The sequence below is a fragment of the Cervus elaphus genome, chromosome 2, assembly GCF_910594005.1.
Source record: "Cervus elaphus chromosome 2, mCerEla1.1, whole genome shotgun sequence".
In the NCBI taxonomy this organism is placed as follows: Eukaryota; Metazoa; Chordata; class Mammalia; order Artiodactyla; family Cervidae; genus Cervus; species Cervus elaphus.
The window spans coordinates 37,273,342-37,299,026 of NC_057816.1; the positions used below are offsets into that span (position 1 = coordinate 37,273,342).

The 25,685-nt window shown below is 38.5% G+C and overlaps 2 protein-coding genes across 11 annotated transcripts in view; one reads left to right on the forward strand and one right to left on the reverse strand.

Moving 5' to 3' along the window:
• ANKRD42 (ankyrin repeat domain 42) overlaps positions 1-16,354 on the forward strand; it is a 63,052-nt gene extending 46,698 nt beyond the window's left edge. For 5 of the 6 annotated variants that reach the window (XM_043875914.1, XM_043875924.1, XM_043875932.1 and 2 more), the window contains 2 exons: positions 3,044-3,188; positions 15,914-16,354. In XM_043875914.1, the coding sequence (XP_043731849.1) occupies positions 3,044-3,188; positions 15,914-16,003 (235 nt within the window). In that variant the 3' untranslated portion in view covers positions 16,004-16,354. The remainder of the gene's footprint in view (positions 1-3,043; positions 3,189-15,913) is intronic. The other variant, XM_043875959.1, reaches the window with a different exon arrangement.
• Positions 16,355-20,605: 4,251 nt separating this feature from the next.
• Positions 20,606-25,685, reverse strand: part of CCDC90B (coiled-coil domain containing 90B) — a 32,844-nt gene continuing 27,764 nt past the window's right edge. For all 5 annotated transcript variants that reach the window (XM_043875998.1, XM_043875981.1, XM_043875971.1 and 2 more), the window contains 2 exons: positions 24,537-24,651; positions 20,606-21,770 (listed from right to left, as the gene is read on the reverse strand). In XM_043875998.1, coding sequence (XP_043731933.1) covers positions 21,715-21,770; positions 24,537-24,651 — 171 coding nt within the window. In that variant the 3' untranslated portion in view covers positions 20,606-21,714. The remainder of the gene's footprint in view (positions 21,771-24,536; positions 24,652-25,685) is intronic.

Below are 25,685 nucleotides of genomic sequence, written 5' to 3' on the forward strand. Positions count from 1 at the left end.
TCTGTAGAGGATTATGTCATCTGCAAACAGTGGGAGTTTTACTTCTTCTTTTCCAATCTGGATTCCTTGTATTTCTTTTTCTTCTCTGATTGCTGTGGCTAGGACTTCCAAAACTATGTTCAATAGTAGTGGTAAGAGTGGGCACCCTTGTCTTGTTCCTGATTTTAGAGGAAATGCTTTCAATTTTTCACCATTGAGGATAATGTTTGCTGGGGTTTGTTGTATATGGCTTTTTTTATGTTGAGGTGTATTCCTTCTATGCCTGCTTTCTGGAGTTTGTTTTTTTTTTTTTAATCATAAATGGGTGTTGAATTTTTTCAAAGGCTTTCTCTGCATCTATTGAGATAATCATATGGTTTCTTATCTTTCAATTTATTAATATGGTGTATCACATTGATTGATTTGTGAATATCTGTGCATCCCTGGAGTAAAGCCAATTTGGTCATGATGTATGCTTTTTTAAATATGTTGTTGGATTCTGGTTGCCTGAATTTTGTTGAGGGTTTTTCCATCTATGTTCGTCAGTGTGATATTGGCCTGTAGTTTTCTTCTGTGGCATCTTTGTCTGGTTTTGGAATTAGGGTGATGGTGGCCTCATCAAATGAGTTTGGGAGTTTGCTTTCCTCTGCAATTTCCTGGAAGAGTTTGAGTAGGTTTGGTGTTAGCTCTTCTCTAAATTTTTGGTAGAATTCAGCTGTGAAGCCATCTGGTCCTGGGCTTTTGTTTGTTGGAAGGTTTTTGTTTACAGTTTCCATTTCTGTGCTTGTGATTGATCTGTTTAGATTTTCTATTTCTTCCTGGTTCAGTTTTGGAAGGTTATACTTTTCTAATAATTTGTCCATTTCTTCCATAATGTTGAGTTTTAAGCCAGCTTTTTCACACTCCTCTTTCACCCTCATCAAGAGGCTCTTTAGTTCCTCTTCGCTTTCTGCCATTAGAGTGGTATCATCTGCATATCTGAGGTTGTTGCTATTTCTCCTAGTGATCTTGATTCCAGCTTGTGCCTCATCCAGCCCAGATGATGTACTCCGCATATAAATTAAATAAGCAGGGTGACAATCTACAGCCTTGACGTACTCCTTTCCCAGTTTTGAACCAGTCAGTTGTTCCATGTCCGATTCTAACTGTTGCTTCTTGACCCACATACAGGTTTCTCAGGAGACAGATAAGGTGGTCTGATACTCCCATCTCTTTAAGAATTTTCCACAGTTTGTTGTGATCCACACAGTCAAAGGCATTAGTGTAATCAATGAAGCAAAAGTAGATGTTTTTCTGGAATTCCCTTGCTTTCTCCATGATCCATCCAATTGTTTGTTGCCCACTTTGTGTTGAGTACATCCTAAAACATTTATTTTTTGGATACAAACTCCCGATACTAGATGTGAATGTAAAGGAAACTTAGCTAAGTATTGGTTGAGGGATGTCCTTTTGATTTTGTTATTAGTTAGATGAAACTCAGAATCAGTCCTGGGGCTGATTTTCTTTTCCTGTTTTCTGAATTCTAGGTTTCCATAGTTATGTTGTTCTTTCCTATCCCCAGCCTGAACCCCACGCACTTCCATACTAAAGCTACTATTGTATATTCTTAGATTGCCCTCTTTGAGACCTGACATCCAACTCAGGGTGTCTTGGGAGTTCTGGTCCCCTCATCATCCCAATAATAAGGCAGAAAGCAACTCTGGTTCAAGTCCTAGCATCACTTGTCTGGGTTTATTTTCATTTATTTTCATGTCGTCCTGATATGTCTCCCAACTCCTTGTCCCTGCTCCTTCCTCTCCCACCCTCATACCCTGTGGTCTGTTAATCATGTTAAAACCCAAGCAGAGGGGTTCAGGATGGGGAACACATGTAGATCCATGGTTGATTCCTGTCAATGTATGGCAAAAACCACTACAATATTGTAAAGCAGTTAGCCTCCAACTAATAAAAATAATTGGGGGGAAAAAAAAAAACACCCAAGCAGATAAATGTCACCTATTGTTCACTGAAATAAGCCAGGCCCACAGATGTATATAATGTACAACTTTATTTATGAGCAGAGACAAAACTAATCCAACATGATAGGTGTTCAGAAGTGTGGTTGCCTGTGCAAAGTGAGGATTGCCTGGGGAGAATGTTAGGAATTTTTTGAGATACAGAAGTATTTTGTATCTTGGTAGTCATGGTGGATGCAAAGGTGTACACATTAGTGGAAACTCATTGAAGGGAATTCCCTGGTGGCCCAGTGCTTAAATAGTCTGTGCTTCCACTGCAGGGGGCACATGCTGCATGGCCTGGCCACGAAGAAAGAAAAGAAACTCATTGAATTGTTTACTTGATATTTGTGTAATCACACAAAGTGAATTTTACATCATTACAAAGAAAGCTGAACAAAGCAGAGGAAATCTAAGTTATTATAGTCCTGCTCTGTCTCTGTTGAGGTCCTCCAGTGGCTTCCTGTTTTGCTGAGTGAAGCCTGGTCCTCCCTGTCATCTGTATGATCCTGCTTGTTCTGGCTTCTTTTACCTCTTGGACTCTACTCCAGTCACACTGGCTTCCAGTTTTCTTCTAGTTCCCCAGGTATTTCTCTGCCTCAGGACCTTTGCACTTGCTGTTCTATCTGGGATGTTCTTTCCCTGGATGTCCACTTAATTATCTCTCTTATTTCCTTTGGAATTTTGCTTACAAACCCCCTTCTCAGTAAGGTGTTCCCTAGCCACTGTATATGAGATATTAACCCCTTCCTCTAAAACATCTTCTATGACTGTCTTGCTCTATTTTTTTCCTCCCTAGCATTTATTACCTTCCAACATACTTATATTTAAGTACATATATTTTCTTATTTTCTTTACTGTCTAAGAAAGCCCCATGAGGGCAGATACGGCCTACTTTGTTCACTACTTTATTCCCAGGATCTAGATCAGTGTGAGCTCACAGTAGACGTTTAATACATATTTGTTAAATAAATGATTTATTTGCTTTAAATATAATGTAAGGATACTTTTCACTATCACCAGAAATAACTGCTAGTTGGTTACTGATTGAAAACAAAAATTTTTGACAGGACTATCAGAGAGCTGCAGGGCCAGCTGGAGTACGAGCGATTACGCAGAGAGAAGCTGGAATGTCAGCTGGATGAGCATCGAGCGGAGGTGGATCAGCTCAAGGAGATGCTGGAAAAAGCTCAGGTCCCCAGCTTTGTGGCTGTGGTTGGTATCCTTCTTAGCATGTTTATGTTTCTCAAGAGATAGCATGTAAGAGTAGCCAAGAGTACAAGCTTTGGATGGTGCTATTTGGATTTGAATTCCAGCTACAACCATTTTTTGGTTTGGACAAGTCATTTAACCTTTCTGTACCTTAGGTATAAATTGGAGATAATTTATAATTTCTAGAGTATATAATTTATAATTTCTAGAGTATTCTAAGAATGAAAGGAATATATATGTGTGTATGTATATACACACAGACATATATTGAAGAGATTAATTATTAATTTGTACAAAATAAAAAGCCAGGAAGTTTTTATTATAAATCATATTTGAGGTGGTATAGATCTGGAACAAAATTAACTCACCCATGAGGACTTTAATAACCACTTTAAAAAATACTAAAATAATATATGTCCTTGCTGTAAAATGTTAAAAGCAGGGCAGATGCTCCTTCCCATTTTGAGTTTGATTCTCCTGAAGAAGCTGCTGTGGTTTGATCTCGTATTAGACAACATTCTGTTCACCTGCAAACACGTGTGTATTTCTTTATGCAAATTCAAACATTTTCTGTGGGTTTTGGTATCTCATCTGTGCTTAATTTTCCAGGGGATATAATTAGTCATCATAATCAATCCATTCTCTTCTTTTGCCATGATCGTCTGATCTCATGTTTAGCCCCTGGAGACACTTTAGTATGGAGAGGCTGGCTGGGGCAGTCCTGCGTTGTCTTCTGGACACATACCTTTTATAAACTACCACACTCCAAATCGCCACCTGTCCGCCTGTATCTTTTGCTGCACACCTTTTGAGTCAATCCAAATTGATGGTCAAGCCCTAGGAAGTTTTTGGGGCTTTAGCTGTTTATGATTACTCTTTTCTTGCCCAGAAACATGTATTCCCAGGGTAAGTTTGACTTCACGCTCTAGAGCACCTCCTCGCTAAGACCTTGCTCTGTACCAGCGATGTGTAGCTCTCAGGAGTGCTGACTTGTGGTCCTGTGGTCTAGGCCCATTGGGTTTTGTGGTCCTGTAGGTTCCACCAGTTTTTGTAAATGAGCAAATGTCACTGACCTCTCATGGAAGCTGCTTATTTTCTGTTCTGCAAAAGTTTCTGGGGCTCAATTTTCTCATCTGTAAAATGGGGATGACACCTACCCTGTAGGGTATTGATGTTAGATGAAATACTGTGTGAAAATCCTGAGGTATCTTCTGTCTCCAGTATTCATAGTATTACATTCTTCCTTCCTCATATCCATTCCTCTTTTTTTCCTTTCTTTCTTTCCATTTTCTACATTTGAGTTGTGTAAACATAGTAGATAAATGAATGTGTAGAGCCCTATGCATCTGAGAGTAGAAGGAATTAGTTTATCTTCGAGTCTAAACACATAAAGTCTAAATAAAATGAACTTTTGATTCTGTGCTTACTTTTATAGAGGCTTCAGGAAGCTCTCACTAAATCTTTCTTCTGTCACCTGCTGATAAGAGACCCATGATTGGGTCTCCATCTTAAGATTTTGTAAAATAATCTATAAAAGAATCTGCAATAGTATAATTTTTAGCCAGAAAAAAATTTCTTAGGATAGTTTGATGTAATGCACTTAAATTGTTTCTTTATAATAACTGGTTTTGATAATAACTTTTTATAGTGCTTTCTCATATACTATCTTAGCTTATATTAACCCACCTCACCAGCTTATTGTTTTCTATTCTGTTACATGTAGCCTACCTTTTTCTGAACTTGCCCAACACTTTCCCGCCCCCAAGCCTTTGTTCATTGTTTTCATTTGTAAAGTTCATCACACTGCACACTCATTGGGGTCCTCTTTGATATGTGGCTTCCCTGATGGCTCAGATGGTAAAGAGTCTGCCTGCAATGCAGGAGACCTGGATTCAATCCCTGGGCCAGGAAGATCCCCTGGAGAAGGGCATGACAACCCACTCCAGTGTTCTTGCCTGGAAAATTCTTTGGACAAAGGAACCTGGGCAGGCTACGGTCTATGGGGTTGCAAACAGTTGGACATGACTGAGCAACTAACATTTTTAATATGTATATTGTACTTAAATAAAAATGTTTACTTAAAAAACTTAAACTAGATGGGAACTCTAATAGCTTCGGGAGAGATGTCTGTCCACAGATTGATGCAGCACTGAATTCCTCATGCTTCCGGCTAAAACCAGTGTCATTTGGGAGGTCGTTGGTGCAAAGCTTTGGGCCATGCTTGCTAATCTAGAATGGCCAATGTGGAACTGGTAACGTTCCATGATTACTTCCGGGTTTAACTTTCTCTTGTTTTCTACCTACAAGGCTGTGGAACATGGTTGGACTTTGATATGTTCTCTGCTGGGCTTTTCTCTGTCCTGACATCCTAGCCTGTGAGCCCGTTAATGGTCCTTGGAACAATCTGAGAGCTTAAGTGAGTTTATCCATGCTGAGCTGTTACTGTAAGGAAGTTCTAGAAGTTTGTGATTTCTCTGTATTGGTTATACTGTTTTGACAGTCTTATTAAGCCTTTTCTCATAATCAAGAATCATTTCGTTTTAGTTGTATATGCTTCCCAGAACTTCTTAGGTTGCATGGAACTTTGTAAAAACAAGAATCCTCCCCCCACCCCCACCCCCCAAAAAAACCAAGAATCCCATATACCTTTGTCCCCAGTTTCATGTGCAGTGTTGTTGGTCTCTTTAACAAACCTTTATATTCTTTCAGATGGAAACTGGTTAATATTTAGAATACATACATTTTCATACAGGGAATTTTGGCTAATTTATACTTAGAATTGCTTTTGGTGCCTAAGCATCATGATTTATGTCTTTAATCTCTCAGTATTGCAGTTCTTTTTCCCCAAGTTTGGGAGAAAACACATATTAGGGAGAAAAATGTTTCTGGCTATAATTTGTGATGAGGAAATGAGTAATCTTGGTGAAGAATGTTCCCCAAATGCAAAAACATTTGGAATTTGGAACTTTCAGTGAAGACTTACCAGAGGCCTGTTGGGTGCCAAGCACCTATTTTCTTTTGAACTAGTTTATGGTAAGGCTTGGTTTGATAGAACAAGTTACCTATTTGATGTTAGTTGAGGCCCCTTTGATATATAATCACTCTTTCTAGAATATTTGGGATTGTTAAAAACCTCCTTTAGGAGTTAGCATATATGAAAAAGGGAAATAAATGTTACTGTTAGCAAAAGTCTGGTAACGCTATTAAGCACTAGAAAATTGGCTGTCTCTGACAAGTAGCTTCCTGTGTTTCCCTGCATTTTTTGTTTCCTTTCTCTGATTCTGTCTTAGTTGGATGAGGTTAAACTCCTGCCTTACCTTGTTGGGGTCCTCTAATGGACCAGATCCTGGTGGTACGGAGTCGACGATAAGAAAGTGAAAGAGAGAGAGAGAGACAAAAAGACCCGGGGACCTAAGCTCTGATGGAGCAAAGGTGCTTTAATGATTTTCCTATGAGTATATATAGGCTGTGGTACAAGAAACTTCTTTCGGGAATGATAGAGATCAGAAAACCAAACGTACAGCAACCGTTACCAAGGGAACAAGGGGTAATGTTAGTCACAAAGTCAGGACACAATCCATATCTCAAGAAAGGAGAACGAGACTAAGCAGTTTTGTCCTAAAGAGAATGTTTACTAAAGGAGACCCAAGCCTGCCTCACACAATGACCTCAGTCCCTGGGAGCAGCGTGCTGTTCCGCTTGAAGAGGGACAAAGGACTCATGAGAGACAGCACGTAGGAATCCTCCTGTCAAACGCTCCCTGACAATTCCCCCTTATTTATTTATAATATTTGTAAGAAGAGTTCTGACCATCAGAGTTTATTCAGTTTTAACAATCTTTGCATGAAGGCAACAGCAGACAACAAATATAATTGTTAAGATAATCACCAAAATTATAGTTCTAGACCCAATGCTATGAGTAAGGCTTTGAAACCATCCATGTGGGTCTAGCCCAGATAATTGGTCAGCCAATTGTTTAGCTAAAAGTTCCCATACTAGTGGAAGAGGGCAGATTATTAGAAAAGGTTTCACATATTTCTTTTTTGTAATAACTGTACATTCAGAAAGGCATTATCATATATGTTTTAAAAATGAAACTTGATTTGTTTCCAGTTGTAGCCACTATTTTAGAAATGAACAGGAGTAACATGAAATTGAGTAGAATTTCAAACATATTTTGGCATCATCTGTTTTTATACATCTGTTCATTGATCTCCAACCCATTTGATGGCTGTTGTCAGTTCCTGTATTTCTTTTTGAATATCCTCATCTATTTGAGCCTGAGTGGCCCACATAGTATGAATATCTTTAGTCCAATTTTGGATAAAACTATGTGTTTGAATTGAGGTTTGTAAAGTAACGCTAGTGATGGCAGCAATGGTGCAAATAGTTGTTAATCCTATAATGCCAAAAATCAGCCATCCAATGAATCGTTTAGATCACTAGAGCAATTTAGTAAATAACTGGGGAGCAAGTCTAGCCTTGGGACTTTCTTCCCAGAGCCATTGGAGATTTATTGGTAACCATAGATATGTTGAGATTGAAGAATCAAAAGGGAGTCATTTTTTAAGGAAATAGAGGAGTTAAGTATATAATTTACAATTTATGCAAGTTACAGAACGTAAAGTCTTATTGAATTGTAAATTTCCTATAGCAACAGCAAAAGGAAGTGGAACATAGGCTTGTATAAAATATGATTGATTATAGTGAAAGAAATAATTGCTATAGCTATGATTGGTCCCTGTGAAATGTCTGGTCCAAGTCCCAAGTTCTTCGGTGTTTGCAGCAAATTTTCAGATGTCCCATTGTTTAGGCCCAATCTGTTTATCAAGGATGATTCGAGGACGAGGTGGGGGCCATTCCATCGTCAAGCTAGCCAAGAAGTCCTCTGTCATGGTAATGTTCCATTGTAGTATTAGTAACCTTCCATGTTACTTGAGTAATATAATCATACATAGTATTGTTAATATCATCTGAGCAGTTCAATAACCACATACTATGGGGTCCCCAATTGACAATTGTATGATTAGCTATAAACATTAATTTTCCTGACTTGGCCTGACATTTGTCCCAATGAACAGTAATATATTTAAAGTTCTTATTAGTAAACCCTTTGCATAGTGTTCTTTGTTTTTTCTTTAATTCTTTTCCTAAAGTTTTAGTAGTATAAACATGATTCATGGACAAAGAAAGGGCAGTAAGTAATCCAAGAAGCATCAGAAAGTCCTCTTTTGGAGGCAGGGGAAGGCCTAAGTTTGTCGGCTAACGTTTATGCATATTTCTGTTGTGCCCATACACAAAGGAAGGATTTCATAACCTAGAACGATATTGATTAGTTTTTCTTTTTCTTCAGGATGAGAGGGCCCCTCCAAGTTCCAAGGAAGGGGCATATGTGTTGACTCATTAGTGGATATGATTGGTTCTATATCTGTCCATTTTACAACCTACAATAAAAAAGGGGGGTTAGGTATATAAGCCCAGTAAGTGTAATCTATCAGGTCAGCCTGAGCGGGGGAAGCAAAAGCAAGCAAAGCAAGCATAGCGAAGAAAAATATTTTCAGGATTCCAAGGCATTCCCTGTTGAGAAATCAGATTTTTAGTTTGATTAGTAAGGGTTTTTATCTGTCCCCAAGTAGGGAGATCATAAGGTCGATTATGTCGAGTGTGGCGTTTTTGGAAATTTTTAATGTTGCCATGGCTTGTATTGGAATTCTTTCCTCCTGGGTTTTTTGCTGTTTCATCTCTAGTCTGAATGCTGGGGGCCCCCTTAGGTTGAATCTTCTGAAGAGGAAGTCATGTGAGCTCGTTGGATCCATCTGGAGAAATAGAAGCATATCCTTTCCCTGTAAGATTAGTTTCTTAGATTTCCATTGATTAGTTAACCCGTCTTGATATCAAATGGGCAAAGGAAAGGAGGTGTCCTTTAATGTTTCAAAACTTCTTTTTTTGTTTGTTTTTTTGTTTTTTGCTTTTGTCAAAACATCTCTTTGTGGTGAGTTTAAAAAGTTTAAAACAAATAAGGCTATATTAACAATAGTTATAAAAAGAAAGGAAAGCGATAATGATGAAAACATTCTTAGGAAATATTTCAGTCCAAAAGAAAAAAATCATTCAGAAATCTGTTTGGGACTGGTATTTGGCTGTGGTTTGTGTTATTCGGGGCAGAGGATTAGGAGTAACCATCAAATATTTTTTCCTAAGTGAAATTATTGAAAACGTGATGTAGAACAACTTGACAAATGAAATGTTGCTCACATCCAAATATATTTGACCTTGTCCTTGAAAAAGAAATGCAGCTTAGCAACTGTTGAATCTCACTGTTCAGTGTGTTAAAGAGGATGACTACACTTCCAAGACAGACCTGAAAAGAAGGCGAACATTCCACATTTCTGATATTCTTGGAAACAAATAATCCATTCGGGAAATGGTGTCTTTTTTTATGCCGTTTTCGCCCTGCTTTAAGAATCCTACAGATTGGGAACAGAAATAAAGTCACACCAACAATAGTTATAGGCTTAAAGACTACACTACACCAGAATCTAGTAAAGTTTGCTCTGGACAAGGAAGACAAACGTGTTCCTGTGTATTTCCTCTTATTTAATTTTTTTATTTGCAGTTACAGTGTGTAATGTGTTTGTCTAATCATGTCTTGTGTTTGTGGACTATAAGGAATGTCTGCAATCTGTTTAATAGAGAATGAATGTAAAAATTGTTTGAACTGCTTAGAAATATAGGCAGAGTCATTGTCTGTTTTTATAAAATTAGGTGTTCTCATTATCGTGAAGTAAGTTGATAGGTGGGTTATAACATGTTATGTAGTCTTACCTTAGAGAGATGTTGCCCCTAGAAAAGAAGAATTTGTATTGATCGAGACATGTAAGAAGGAAGAGGAAGAAAGTTCAGGACAATGAGTTACATCTATTTGCCATAAAATTTTCCTTCATTTGTCATAAGCCCTTCTAAAATTCCAGCACTAAACATCCCTAAAAGTTAAAAGGCCAAAACAAAGTATGATAGCACAGTAAACAAATGCAATGTTTATTTCAAATAAACACATCATACTTTGTGGTTTTCATTGTGATCCACCCAAGCATTTCAACTGCATTTTCCAATAGAAAAATTTGCAGTCTGAATGTATTTGCTGACCAAAGTTAATTCTGTTAAATGTTGTTTTCCCAGAATTTTTCTTTTGTTTCTAATTTGGCCTAATTTGGAGAAAGAACATTTGCTGTAGCTAGAACGACAATGAAAAACTAGCCTAGCAAAGCCTATGCAAATACTACTTTATTCTATAATAAATGTTTCAACAATTAAAAAAAATATTTTTGTATTCATCATTTTATTTGCCATTTCTTATATTTTTCTATTAAAAGCATATATTTTACTTTTCTGTAGCAACCATGAAATGTATGTTAGCATTTTATAGACCGTTGAACATATTTATCAAATCATATTATATTATATATATATATATATATCCATTCCTATACAAATATATATTTATATTCATTAACAGCTCAAAATCTCTTCAGCTCTTCTGCAAGAAAAACCCCTTGTAAGAGTAAGCCAATGTTAAGCAATTAACGCTTCAAAATCCTACTTCATTTGGAAATGACCCAGCCATTCAACAAACTTCTACTACTTAGTTCAGCACAACTCCAGAAACCTAAGTCACTCCAATCCCAAGAGACGGCTCCAGATTATAGATAATAGATCATTCTATCAAAAATACAATTACTTCTAATAGAGCTTATCTAAAAGTTTTCATCTCATCTATATATTTGTATATATATATAAAGAGTTACCTTTTTGTTGACAAACTTAGCCCACCCCAAACCAAGGCATAACAAAAGTATTATATAATGTTGATGACTCAAGACATGGCCCAACTAGATTAACAAATAATTATATTTAAATCACATTCACATTTAAATAAACATTATACCCAACATTGAACACCCTTCAGTTCATGTAAAGCTGAATCTAAATAGAGCTCATTAACTCCACACTATCCAAAAACAAAGACATACATTGAGATGTAGATAATTTTAGATACATAGGCATAGTTCTCCGTTTGAAATTTAAAATATCCTTTTGTTTTATTTATTTATTTTGAGCTCCACCAATTTGTTAATGGCTGGAGTCCTAGATAGAGTGGGCTGTGTATCCCAAGGACATGATAAGAGTTAACTTAAGGTTTTTTCTTAGGCCTATTTTTGTTTCCCAGGCAGAACTGGAGCTCCAAAAAATATTTTAACAAGTTAACCTTTTCCTAACTGCCCATGCAAGAGAACTGGTTTTGCAATTTCAAAAAAGATTTTATTTTAATCAGTTTTCTCTGGAGTCTAAAGAATATCATAGCCATTCAGTGTCAAAAATATCATAAATCCTTTTTGTAGCTATGGTATATTATTAATGATATATTCAAGAGGGAATTGCTGTCACATAGGAAGTAAAGCCTTGGCTACAAAATTCTGACAAATACTAGGACTGTTATGGAGACGGCAATGGCACCCTATTTCAGTACTCTTGTCTGGAGAATCCCAGGGATGGGGGAGCCTGGTGGGCTGACATCTATGGGGTCGCATAGAGTAGGACATGACTGAAGTGCCTTAGCAGCAGCAGTAGCAGGACTTTTAAGCATTTTGAGGTAACATAGTCTACTGAAATCTTTTATGAGGCCCGATATGATTAGGATAAGGGAGACAGAAAGTGAATCTCTCCCGGTCTAAAGGGTGTAAAGGTATATTAAAAAAGCAATCTTGTGAATCAGTAATAATAATGTGCCAATTTTGAGGAATAGTAATAGGTGATGGGATCTCTGGTTGCAATGCACCCATAGGTTTCATAAAAGAATTAACTTTTCTAAACTCTGTTAAGAGACACCATTTGTTATATTTCCTTTTTATAACAAAAATAGGAGAGTTCCAAAAAGAGCAAGATTCTTCAATATGTTTCAATTTTAATTGTGTGTTTATAAGTTCTTTAGTAGCTTGTAATTTTTCTTTCGTAAGGGGCCATTGCTTTGTCCAAATAGGCTCATAATTTTTCTCAGTTATTTTAATAATTATTTTGTTTGTTAAATGAGCAGTGGCCCCTAGGAAAAATGTGGAATGTATATCTGAGTTTGCCATTGCATAAGTAAGTCCCTTCCTATTAGATTAAGGGGTGCATCTATCACATAAGGTCTTAATGTTGTAGGTTGGCCTTTTGGTCTATCATATGGGTAGATTTGAATATTTTGATAAATTTCTTGTACTTGGTTTGAGAAATTCCTGCAATTTGGCAAGAGACCTTTTGTATAGGTCAGGATTTGGGCCACAAGTGTTTGGAAATAATCATAATATTAGATCCAGTGCCGAGGAGACCAGAAAATCTTTTACCATTAATTTTGATATTTATATTTGGTCAGACATATTTAAATACCAATGATGTCCATAAGGATTGTTTCTGATCTGTATTGCCAAATCTGCCTGTCCGCACATTATTAGAGGAGTTAATACAAATGTAAGGCAAAAGAAGTAATTGAGCAATTTTGTCCCCCTTTTTGAATTGCCATAGAATCTGAGCTGACATCATAATTTGAATTTCTCCTTTATAATTTGAATCAATTATTGCAGGGTGAACAGTAATTCCTTTAGAAGCCAAATTAGATCAGCCAAGTAAAAGACTGAAGGTTTGTGGGGGCAGGGGTCCAAAAAGTCTAGTAGGTATTCTAGAAGGGACTGCTTAAGGGTAAAGGAAAACATCATTTAGGGCCGGTATATTAATGGCAGCACTGCTGGACGTTGAGGGTTTGAGGGAAAAGATAGAATTTGCCCCTGGTTTTTGTTGTAGGTGACCTGGGAGGTCCCCTGTTTGGAGTTTCCTGGAATAGGTTTTCCTTCAATATTAAATTTAAATTTACTGTCTTTGGCGCAGTGCATTCCTTTATGGCAGCAAGGGCAAATTTTTGGAGGTTTTTTATTAGCCTTCTTAGGGCAGTTCCTTTTTAAATGGTTTTTATCTCCACGTGTAAAGCATCCTTCATTTCCCTTTTTAAAAGGTAGTAGCCATTGTTTCAGCTAGTATTTGCATCTTTTAAGTTTTTGATCCTAGATTGTGACAAGCCTTCAAATAATCAATAATAGTCCTAGTCTCACAAATTTCAGCTATAGCTCTTTGACATTTCTGATTTGCATTCTCATAAGCAAGTAATTTCTCTAGCTGTTTTTTGGTTTCTTCTCCGATTACAGTACAGGAAATAGCAGCTTCTAATCTAGCTTAAAAATTAGCATAACTTTTCATTAGGTTCCAACAAATGAGAGACTTTTCGAATTGCGACTGTTGGCAGAGGAGAAGCATTTGGAGCAGCCGGGGCAGGGCTAGTAAGAAAATTTTGAGATATTTTGTATTGTTTTAATTGGGCCTTTTGTAAAGTTTAATCATTTAATTTATATTTATGTAATAAGTGTTCTGTCTGTTGCTGAATATTGGAAGGGCTAGAATGTACCTTTAAATGGAAGAATTACAGCTTTAATAAGAGCCCATAGGGGCTAGAAATCAATTGGAATATTTTTTCCTTGTTTGGCTGCTCGTTTAACATTTTCTTTGACCTGGAGCCAAATTTCTAAATCAAAACTGCATTTATCAGGAAACTAAGGATTATGTTCAACTACTGTTTGAAGGCAAGCCTCTATTCATTGGCGTGAAACCAGAAGTCCCTGAAATTTAAACAAATGGTGAAGTAAAGTAGAAAAATAATGGGGCTGGCCAGCCGTTTGACCTATTCCTTAGTACTTACCGACCTCAATAGGTCCCTGAGTCACTCCTCCCGATATGCCACGTATACCAGTGTCCCTGTTCGGGCGCCATTTGTTGGGGTCCTTTAATGGACCGGAACCTTGTGGTACGGAGTCAACGGTAAGAAAGTAAAGAGAGAGAGAAAAAAAGACCCAGGGACCTAAGCTCTGATGGAGCAAAGGTGCTTTAATGATTTTCCTATGAGTATATATAGGCTGTGGTACAAGAAACTTCTTTCGGGAATGATAGAAATCAGAAAACCAAACGTACAGCAACCGTTACCAAGAGAACAAGAGGTAATGTTAGTCACAAGTTCAGGAGACAATCCACATCTCAAGAAAGGGGAACGAGACTAAGCAGTTTTGTCCTAAAGAGAATGTTTACTAAAGGAGACCCAAGCCTGCCTCACACAATGACCTCAGTCCCTGGGAGCAGCTTGCTGTTCCGCTTGAAGAGGGACAAAGGACTCATGAGAGACAGCACGTAGGAATCCTCCCGTCAAACATTCCCTGACACTACCTCAGTGTTTTTCTTTCATGTACATCTTTTTATTCATCCCCTGATGATCTTGAGGCCCTCCTGAAACCTGGGGGTCAATTGAGCATCTATTTTCCATCTGCTACTCCACCAGACTCCTGAGTGGGAACCAGCTCTCATGACTTTTTGTATACCTACAGCATAGTATATACAGTACACAGTACAGTTGTAGGAAGTGAATGAGCAAATTTTTTGCTGAAAGAATTGAAGAATAGTTATAACATGATCTTAGGTGTCGGACAAAATTTGGATTAAAATCCTGCCATTGACTTGGTTTTGTGACCTTGGGGAAAGTTGGTTAACGTCTTGGACTTCTGTCTCTGTATCTCTAAAATGTTGGTAATACAAGCTGCTTCACCTTGTTGTATGTGTAACGTATGAAATACAGTGGCGCCATCTGCTAAACCCCACTAAAAGGTTTGTTGTTCTTGGTCTTCAGACTGGTTGGCAAGCTTTTTCAAGAGAAGGGGCCGTAATACTCTGTGCCCACCAGTGCCTGGCCACTATAAGGGATGGCTAGCAGATTCTCCATCTATTCCTCACTCAGGTTTGCAGCTGAGGGGAGGAACAGATGTGTGATTTTGTTTCCCTGGGTGGTGCTGCAATCACAGCAGTTTCCTTCTGTGCTCACACGCTCCTATGAGTTAAGTGACTGACCTCATTAGCAGAGGTGTAGGTGGGAACACCTTGGGGACTGCCACCTCTAGTCATTGGCTCTCCTGACAGACATGCGCCTTGTGATGTTCCTGAAACGCCTGCGTTCAGATCTGTCCTGCTCAACCGAACAGAGCATTTTTGACTAGAAGAATTATCCAAAGATGACTGACATATATGAGTATCTGATGTTTCTAGTCTTCTCTTCCTGCTGCCCAGAGCCTTTATGAAGTGAGTCTTCTGTGCTAGATACTGAGAATACCATGATGGATGAGAAGTATTCAGAAATAGTGTGCGACAGGGCAAAGCAGGACCCGGGCCGAGCAGCTGGGGGCGCTGTGTGAGCAGGGGAGGCGGGCCGGACCCTGGGGTGTGGCTCCCAGCCCAGTGGGGCTTGCAGAGTCCAGAGGGCGGCATGTTAACGCTCTGTGTTATTTCCTGTAGTGATACGCTGTGAAGTGTTGGTCAGAGAGAAGCAGGAATGACAAGGCGTTCTGTACTGGGTGTGTGAGGGGAAGGCAGGGCTGGCTGATTTCTCAAGGTGCCTCCCAGGCTGATGAGTCAGTGCAGCATGATGCCCTGGTGCTTCAGATGTAAGAACTTATTTACACAAAATTCTAAAAGAGATGTATACTAGAGTTGAAAATTATTAGCATGGTTAATTTTTTTTTTTGAAACAGATAATGTAGGAAGATGAAAATGTGTCTAGCATAGAAATCCTAAGACATCTAATTTGGCCATCTTTTCCTTTGTAGGAAGATGACATTTCCTGTGACTTAAGCAAAGAGAAGAGGCGAGTGAAGAAGAAGGTGTCTTCTGGGGGAGTTTTTGTGAAAAGGTACTAATCAGTAGATAGCTTTAAATAAACTTGATTTTTTCTATTTTTAAATAGATATAAGTGTAAATCTATATAAATTCATCTCAGAATTACTCTGATGCGCAGTTATTCCAATTCTGAAGGCAGAAATATGTTACATAATGTCAAAGGGATTAAAATTACATGGACTCAGTTGTATTTCCCCTCCCAATATACTTTTCATATATTTATGTGGGCAAGTCAAAACTGTGAATTATTAATTTTTCCAGTATTCACATAAACTTTAAAATGTAATGCAGTTAGTAATAAAAAGGTTTAGTTATATATATTAAAGATTATTGAAAGTTCTGTTATGGCTTCATAATAAATTATATTTCTTTTACTTTCTTTTTTTTTTTCTTTCTTTTACTTTCTAGAGAATACTATTTTACCAGTGTAGGCATAGCTTTTTCCCCCCAACTTTTCAAATGACTTTTTAAAAATAATTTATTTTACTGAGGTGTAGTTGATACACAGTGTTAATTTCTTCTGTACAACAAAGTGGTTCAGTTATACATAAATATACACACATTCTTTTTCATATTCTTTGCGGTACACAGTAGTACACTGCTGTCTACCCCTTCTGTCAGTATATATAATAGCCTGCCTCTGCTGTCCCAAACTCCCAATCCATCCCTCTCCCACCCGTCGTCCCCTTGGCAGCCACAAGTTTATTCTGTGTTGGTGAGTCTGTACCTGCTTCATAGTTAAGTTCATTTGTGCCATATTTTTAGATTCCACATATAAGTGATGTAATATTTGTCTCTTAATATGCTTCATTTAGTATAATTTCTAGGTTCATCCATGTTGCTGCAAATGGCACTATTTCATTCTTTTTTTATAGCCGAGTAGTGTAGCCATTCGTTTGCTGATAGACACTTGTTTCCACATCTTGGCTGTTGTGAATAGTATTGCTGTGAACAGAGGTGCATGTACCTTTTTGAATTATAGTTTTGTCTGCCTATATGCCCAGGAGTGGGGTTGCTGGATCATATGGCAACTCTATTTTTAGTTTTTCGAGGAACCTCCATACTGTTTTCTGTAGTGGCTGCACTAATTTACATTCCCGCCAACAGTGTAGGACAGTTCCCTTTTCTCCAGACTCTATTCAGCGTTTATTTATAGGTTTTAAAAATATGTATTTTTGGCTCCTCTGGGCCTTCTTCGATGTGTGTGGGCTTTCTCTAGTTGCAGTGAGCAGGGGCTACTCTGTCGTCGTGGCGCACAGGCTTCCTGTTGTGGAGCATGGGCTCTAGGGCGCTCGGGCTTCAGTAGTTGTGGCTCACAGGCTTTGTTGCCCTGTGACTTGCAGGATCTTCCCAGACTGGGGATTGACCCATGTCTCCTGCATTGACAGGCAGATTCTTAACCACTGGATCACCAGGGAAGTCCTGTAGATTTTCTTAATGATTGTCATTCTGACCAGTGAGTGGTGGTACTTCATAGTAGCTTTGATTTTAATTTCTCTAATAATTAGTGACGTCGAGCATCTTTCATGTGCTTCTTTAGTCATATGTATGTCACATGACTTGATTGTTAAAGAGCATCTGAACTTGGGAGAAAAAGACTAGTAAGTTTTACTTACTTGTTTTTTAAATGTTTGCTTATTGGACTGTGCCGGGTCTTAGTTGCAGCATGTGGGATCTAGTTCCTTGACCAGGGATCAAACCTGGGCCTCCTGCATTGGGAGCTCGGAGTCTTAGCCACTGGACCACCAGGGAAGTTACAAGACTAGTAAGTTTTAGAAAAGGACAACTTTATAATAACAACCAAATATCTCCAGGGAAGTTTACATAAAGTGAAAATCAGCTCTTGTAAAAAGAAAAAATACATGTGTGTTTGCTAAAAATACACATCTAAATAATCTGCTTTAGAATTCAGCCGTTGTTCTGTCTTGCAGGCTTTATAAGAAAGGAAAAATAGACAAGGTTGATTGGACAGGATGATAATCCTGTCCAGTGATCATCACGCCCACAGCCCTTGCTTCACTGGCAGCAGCCGTCTCTGCACACCCCAGGCTGCCCAGCCTCTCAGCCCTGGCCGGCACTGTACATGGTGCTCAAGGGCATTTTGGTCCAGTATCACCAGGGCTTGAATGCCCTGACATGAGTGCGTTTGGTTGCTAAGAGGTGTTTAGGCTTGTCAAGGGCTATAAGCAAGTGTTAAAAAGTGGCCTACCGATCCTTTCTGTAACCCTTACAGTCATTATTGTGCAGTAGGCTTTCAATCTGTAGTAAAAACGATTGTCACCATTTATTGGGCACCTTGTGTGTGATCTGTAAGTTCTTCACATGTATTACTGCTTAGTTTCCACCACAGCTTATATGACGGAGGTGTAGTACTTGATACATGCAGGTTAAGGAATTCGCCCAGAGTCACACAGCAACGTGGAGCTAGGGTTCTAACCTTAGGAGGGAAATTTCAGAGTCTGCATTCTTCTTTACCACAACTGGAATTCCCAAGTCCAGCATCCCCCTCCCCTTCGGGGACGTCATGCAGCCTTACTTTCTCCTTCAAGCCTGGTAACTGTAAGGTGGTCCCGCCCGGGAACACTGTCTTCTATTCACTCAGTTTTCTGTTTGTTGTACTTGTTCCAGTTTTCTCGGGGCCGTATCTCCGTCTGTACCAGTGAGGCAGGAAATACCAGGAGAGCGTTTTAATACAAGCACACACCTTTGTGGCAGAGGGTCCCTGGTTGTCTCCCAGTTTCTCTTCTTTTTCCAAAGTATTAGGATTTACCTGGAATTGTGGCTACTCAGGCTAAGGGCTGACTTCTCAGTTTCCTTTGCAGCTAAGATGCCAAGTTGTGGCCGAGAAGAGTGTGAGCAGAAATGCCATGTATAACCTTATGGTCATGTCCCTAAAGGGAAAGGGTTTTCCCACATCTTGCCCCTTTCTTCTTCTGCAATGCTGTAAGGTCCTGAGTAACTGGACACTGCCAGGAATGAACCTGGACACACGAGAAGAGCCTGGCTAGAGTTGCTAAGTACTAGAGAAATGCAAATCAAAACTACAGTGAGTCATCAGAGAACTCAACTTGGAGATTACTCTTGTTATTAAGAGTATAAAATCTGGAGTTAAAGTCTGTGTGACTTACCCACTGTGTGACCTTAATTTCACTTAGCTTGTTGCTTTAGCTGTAAAATGAGGATAACCACCTGCCTAAGAGGACTGCTGTGACAAACAGGTGAGTGAGATATATTATTTAGCATATTCTTTTTTTTTTCCATTTATTTTTATTAGTTGGAGGCTAATTACTTTACAATATTGTAGTGGTTTTTGCCATACACTGACATGAATCAGCCATGGATTTACATGTGTTCCCCATCCCGATCCCCCCTCCTGCCTCCCTCCCCGCCCCATCCCTCTCTCGTGTTGTATAGTCAATGTGGCTGTTCTACAGAATGCCAGCCACTAACCTCAGTGTCTGTGCACAGCCGTTCCCACCGCCTCATTGTTTCCTTTACACTGAGAAAACACTGGGACTCAGTTCAGAATGGCGTGAAGGACATGGAGCTCGCTTCCTCCCACAAACACATCAAAAAACATGTGGGACAAACCTACAGAATACCTACAAACGCTTGGAGATCTCTTACAACCAAAGCTCCAATCTCTACGTAACTGGGAGGATGAAGGGAAAGGGAGAAGAGGAATTGGGACGGGACCTGCACGTCTGGGCGCGTGCTGTGGAAGAACGCTCCCTAGGCAGGAGCCTCCTGCGGGGCCGGCAGATTGGCGGGGACAGGGAGGGCACTTCAGGGGCTGGAGGGCGGGGTGGGGCCCACGGCGCTGAAGGGCACAGACGGACCGCCACGGAAGGTCCTGGCCGCCTCCCCGCACTTCCAGCCCGAGACGCATACCTGCTGGCGTGCGCGGCCCCTGGGTGCGGGTGAGACCTGAGGAGGGACTCAGCCTGGCTGCGCAGGGACCGCCCCGCGGGGACGACCGCTTGTACGTCCGGGGAGGCAGGGCTGCAGGCCTCGCTGACCGCTGGCCGTCCCGCTGCGGTGCGGGGACGCTCTGGCGGGCTTTCCGACTAGAACCGCGTGCGCCTGAGGGCCTCTGGGCCACTCGTGGGCTCCAGGGCTGCAGCTCCAGTGGCTTGCTGAGTGCCTGTGCTCTGAACTCATCACCAGGGCTTATCCCACAGGAGCAGACTGGAGTGAGCGCTGTGTGTAGAAAGGCCAGTCCCAGACAGGAGTGGGGAGAAGTGTCTGGGCCACCAGGGCCTGCTTCTCCTTTAATCTCACTGAGCACGTGTGGCAGGGCGGCTGAGGAAGTGATTCCAGTGTATGCTACTGGAGGGAAGACATAGTCCCTCTTAAAATTTAGCGTATTTTACATTGTGCAAATGAATAATTTACCTGTTTACACTCTATCTTCGACTAAGATCCTCAGTTCCATGGGAAGGAAGCCAGGTTCAGCTCTGCATGTGGGGACCAGCATGCCCATAGCAGGCATTCTTATTGAGTGAATAAATGTACTGTAGAATTTATTACAATGGAACCTATATGATCTTATTTACATACAAATTTATAATGTGCTAAGAATTTTCTTAGGCAAGTGAATTCTGAGATATTTTAAATCAAAATACAAGACAAGTACAGAAAGTTTTATTTTGTAAACAAGTCAGCCATTAGATCTTTGAAACAAATTTAGTTGGAAAGTGATTCTCACTCACTAGACCATATATGGGCTGGTCTTTTGACTGCTCTATAATTTAGATTCCCTATTTATAACTAAACAAATGATGGAGGTCATTTTGAGTAACTAATGGATCATCAAACTTAAAAGTTTTGCCAAGGCATATGTGAAATCTTGAAATATTTAGCACTTCTTGGCCTTGGCTTCTTGATCTGGCTAAAACTGAAGGTCTGAGATGAAATGATATTTTGTACTTTCCTTGAAATATATATCCTATTAATAGATGCTATTATCAAAGAAAATAGACCCAGTAATGTCAAAACAAAAATATAAAAATTCCCCACAACTTTCTTGAGAGTAGGGATTACATGCCAATAGACATGTGCTGAATTTTAAAAAGCTTTGTTTATGTAGTAAATTTAAGATGGGTTCCCAAGAAGCAGGGATAAACCAGTTTTTGTGAATTAGAAATTAACAACTCTACGGATTTCATACTGAGTGTCATATACTTGAACTAGGGCACATATTATTTTAAAATTTATTGTTTTAGTTCATTACCAAAAAAACCTAACTCTAGCTATATGATAAGTTGCTTTTAAAATCCAAACAACTTTGTTATTGTATATATTTTATATAAAAAGGTAATTGTGCAGTAGCTATCACAAAGTTGAATACAGTTAACAAGCATGTGGGCTTGGGAATAGCTTTCAGATTTGCAACAGATATGAAAGAAATCCTATGATTTACAGTCCTTCAAGTAAACATAAGAAAAGTCTAGTTCAGTTTCTATGAGCTATCAAAAGCATAAAGACAAAAGCCCTATCTCAAATCTATCAAGTTTTGAATGGCCTCTTTCAACATAATAAAGACATACATGAAAAAGACAAAATATACCTTCCATTCTAAAATATTTCCTTTTAGTCCATATGTACTTTAAATAATCGTGTATTCAGTTCCTACTATAACTTTCAATGTTCAGAGTAAATCCATCCAGGCAGTGTTCCAACAGTCAAAGCAGCAGGAGTAGGAGCATGCATAACTACAGCAGTTTCACTGTTATTTCCAGAGTCGATAAAATCCCAATGCTATTGCCAGGCAAGTAAACACTGAGGCTGTTGAAAAGAAGAATCTGTGTTATAGGTCATGCATTTGAGATTATCCTGCAGAGACAGACAGAATAATGTCATTTTCAATTTAAATTGAAAGCAAAAATAAAAATCAGTAAATCCAGCCAATCTTCTACCTTAGGTTTTTCATCCCCTAGAAGATTAAGCTAACAATAAAGGATATCAATTAGGGCATGATTAATACCAATTCTTAGAAGCTTCCTATATTTTACATAAGGATGACAGTAATTTAAAAATCTGTTAGAATCTATAAACAGTGTTTCAAGTCATTATTAATATTACCATTATTAACAATACTACTTTAAATAATTATAAATTAATTTCAGATATAATTTTTAAGTGAAAAACTTTTCTTGCTGACATTAAAAAATTGTCATTAAGCTAGAAGAACAGCCACATGATCCATAAGACAAATTGTCTTAAAAGTACATTAAAAATTATTTCATAATTATTAAAAATTTATGAATAAAAAATGAATTGTTAATGAAAACCCTTCAGAAACAACTCAGTGAGGTAGAAGAAAAGGCAGAAAAAGCATCAGACTTTTTAAATAGTTCATGTACCACCTATTGTCTGTGTTACATCACTAAATAGAAAACCTTTCTGTTCTCCTTAAGGTGGTGAATCTGGGTGAGGCTTTTGGACTCCCTAGTTTTTTAGTTTGTTTAAACAGCCATGATTTTAGAGACTCTGAGATGAAGAGCAAACTTCAATGATTAAAGACGTAAGAAACAGCCATTCATAGTAAAGCTATCCTATTTTTAATGTGTAAATTAATTATATATTATCCCATTTGACCACACTACTAAAACTTGGTTAATGACAAGAGGTCCCTAATTTTAAGAAATGGGATTAGGTCTAAGTCACGGTGGGAAGCTGGACATTTGAGGAGAAAGAGTAACACTTAAAGAATTTCTTGTCTTGTTGTCACTGGTCAATTACACATTCTCTCATTTGATCCTGCTACTATTTGCCATGTTCCAGGTAGTGTGCTGAAGAATTCCGTATATTACCTTATCTAGCCATGATTAAAACCCCATGGAGTTGGTGATAGTATCCCCATCATATAGATGAGCAACAAGCTCAAAGCCGTACTGCGAGCAACGGTGGAAGCAGGACTCAAGGCTGTGAGCACCTGACTCTAAAGTAGTTGCTGCTGCTTTAAGAGCAGAGCAGTGCCTGCAGAACCAGTAGTTGTAAGTCCTCAGTGAAAAAAGGAAAGGGACATAGGAACTCTAACTTTCTAAACAGACTTAGTGATTTCTTTTCCCACTGCCACTAAGTCTGTTAGTCTGCCTCGTGTATGTCCACTACTGATTGATTGAAAAGCTTTCTGGAGACCATCACCATGACACTGCGTCTGTAGGTAAATGCACGAGAAGACGCTGAGTGGAACAGCAGCTCTTCCTCACGGGGTGCTTTGAGATCTATTTTCAAAGTGGGAACGATCACTCCAAACTGGGCTGATCTGGAACTTCCCCTGAGCATTAGTACTGAACAGATCTCTGGTTCCAGAGACTTTTGCTAGGGTTTTTGAAACTCATTTTAGCCTTACAATCCTTTTTTTCAAATGGATCTTTAGCAGAAGCCCAATATTTGAAAAAGGCAGAAATTAAGTCATTCAAGTTGAGGAGAAGAAGGGGGGTGTGGAGGTGAGCATCAGTGGGGGGCTGGGGTCATCTTGATTCCTACTCTTGCGCCAACATACTGAGTGCCTGCCCAGAAAAACCACTGATGCTATAAAGCAGCTATTTTATTTTGGACAATAACAACACAAAATCCTAAATGTGTATATCTTTTTGATCCCAGTTTTTAGATGTGCATAAGCAATTAATTATATAGAAATTCTAGCATGAAGGCACAAGGATGTATATGTGGGTATGTGTATTTATTCACACACATATATGACTATTTGGTGCAATATTATTTTTAATGAAAACGTCAGAGCAGAATGTCTGTAAGTAGATATTATATATTTAGATAAGTTATGGTATTTTCATATTATAGAATACTATGATTTCTAGTAAAAAGATATCTATGTATTCATATGGAAAGATGTTCAAGACATTTGGTTAAATTTTTAAAAGTTGTAGCTTGTAGAGTATCATCTAATTACTGTTTTAAAAATCTATAATGTTCACATACAGAAGGAAAAGCCTAGGAAAGATACATACTACCAACAGTAAATACATATGGGGAGGGAGAAGGCTTTCATTTTTACTATATTGCTTTTCAGTTATACAAACAATTTAGGATGAAAATATATTACTTTTTTATAAAAAAGAAAAATACTACTCGAGGGCATTCTTCCTAACTCCTTGGGGCTCTATAAATTGCTCAGGTCACAAGGTTCTTGAGAACTCAGTATGTGACAGACTAATTCTGGGCAGTATCCCTGCGTCCTCAGTTGGATTCAAGAATGGAAGTAATTTCTACCCCTTTGTTTGCTGTGGTTTTTAATAGCCTATATCTGTTTTGGTGATCTGTACCTAATTGTGGACTACCTAGTTGAATCTTTGCATCATTTTGTACGGGTGTTTATGTGTGTCTTTCACTTCCGTAACTTTTTCCTTTTCAGAGGATGCAGAGTGGCCTATTAAACTTACATTTTCCAAGCACTGCAGGGGACCAAACAGTAACTCTGTTACAGCCCCTTCTTTTGTGTCACATGGCTACTACCTTGGGAGGTAGGAGCTAATGCGTCTGAAAATCAAATGATAGTAATTCCTTTCTCTGACAACACAGTCTTACCTGCAAGATAACGAATTGTCTCAAGCTTATTGGATTCCATCAGAGTTTTTAAAGAAGCAATTTCAGTGTCAATTTTGTTACCAGTCTCTGAAATAATACCTCTGGTTTTGGTATCCTGTAGTAATTAAGAATAAGATAATTAGATTTTGTCTCTATGTATCATGGACAGAAATGTTTACTTTAGAAACCCTCATTTAGGGGCTAATTTTGTGTTAAAAAACTTTTGAGTGGGGAAACATAGATATAAAAATTACATGAACATTATAAACTGACAAAAACTATTCCTTCTACTTTGATATTTGGAGACTACTAGGATTATCACATTCTGGGCACATTCCACTAAAAACCTCACAGGTAGTTACAGGCATACCTCATTTTACTGCATTTTGCAAATTTTTCATTTTTTTAAAAAAACAAATGGGAGGTTTGTGGCAACTTTGAGTCAGGTAGGTTTATCAGCACTATTTTTCCATAAGCATTTGCTCACTTCATGTCTCTGTGTCACATTTTGGTAATTCTCACAATACTTCAAACATTTTCATTATTACTATATTTATTATGGTGATTTGTGATCAGTAACTTTTGATGTTATTATTGCAAAAAGATTATTACTCAGTAATGGCTCAGAAGATAACTGGTTAACATCTTTTTAGTGATTCTTATTTTTTAATTAAGGTATGGATATTGTTTATTGAGACATAATGCTATTATTGCATACTTAATAAACTACAGTATAGTGTAAATGTAAATTTTATAAGAACTGGGAAACTGAAAAATTGCTATGACTCACTTTATTTCAATATTTGCTTTATTGCTGTGTCTGGAACTGGACTTGGAGTGTCTCTGAGGTATGCCTGTATTTGAGACCTAAATATACAAGGATAAACTAAGAAGCAAAAATGTCAGTCACAGAACTATCACTTTATGGGTATAAAGTCCTTAAGATATCATAGTTAAAACGTTAAATATCTTTTACAAAAGGAAAAACCAACCAGGTTTATGATAAACTGACACCAATATTAAAGACCATGGCAGATATGCTTGTTGAGTTAACGCTGAAGGGTAGGAAAAGAAGGTGATACTTAGAGCTCAGAAATTAGTGGTGAGAGAATTTGATTTCATCTCCTTTATCTGGCCAAGAAGTTAGAG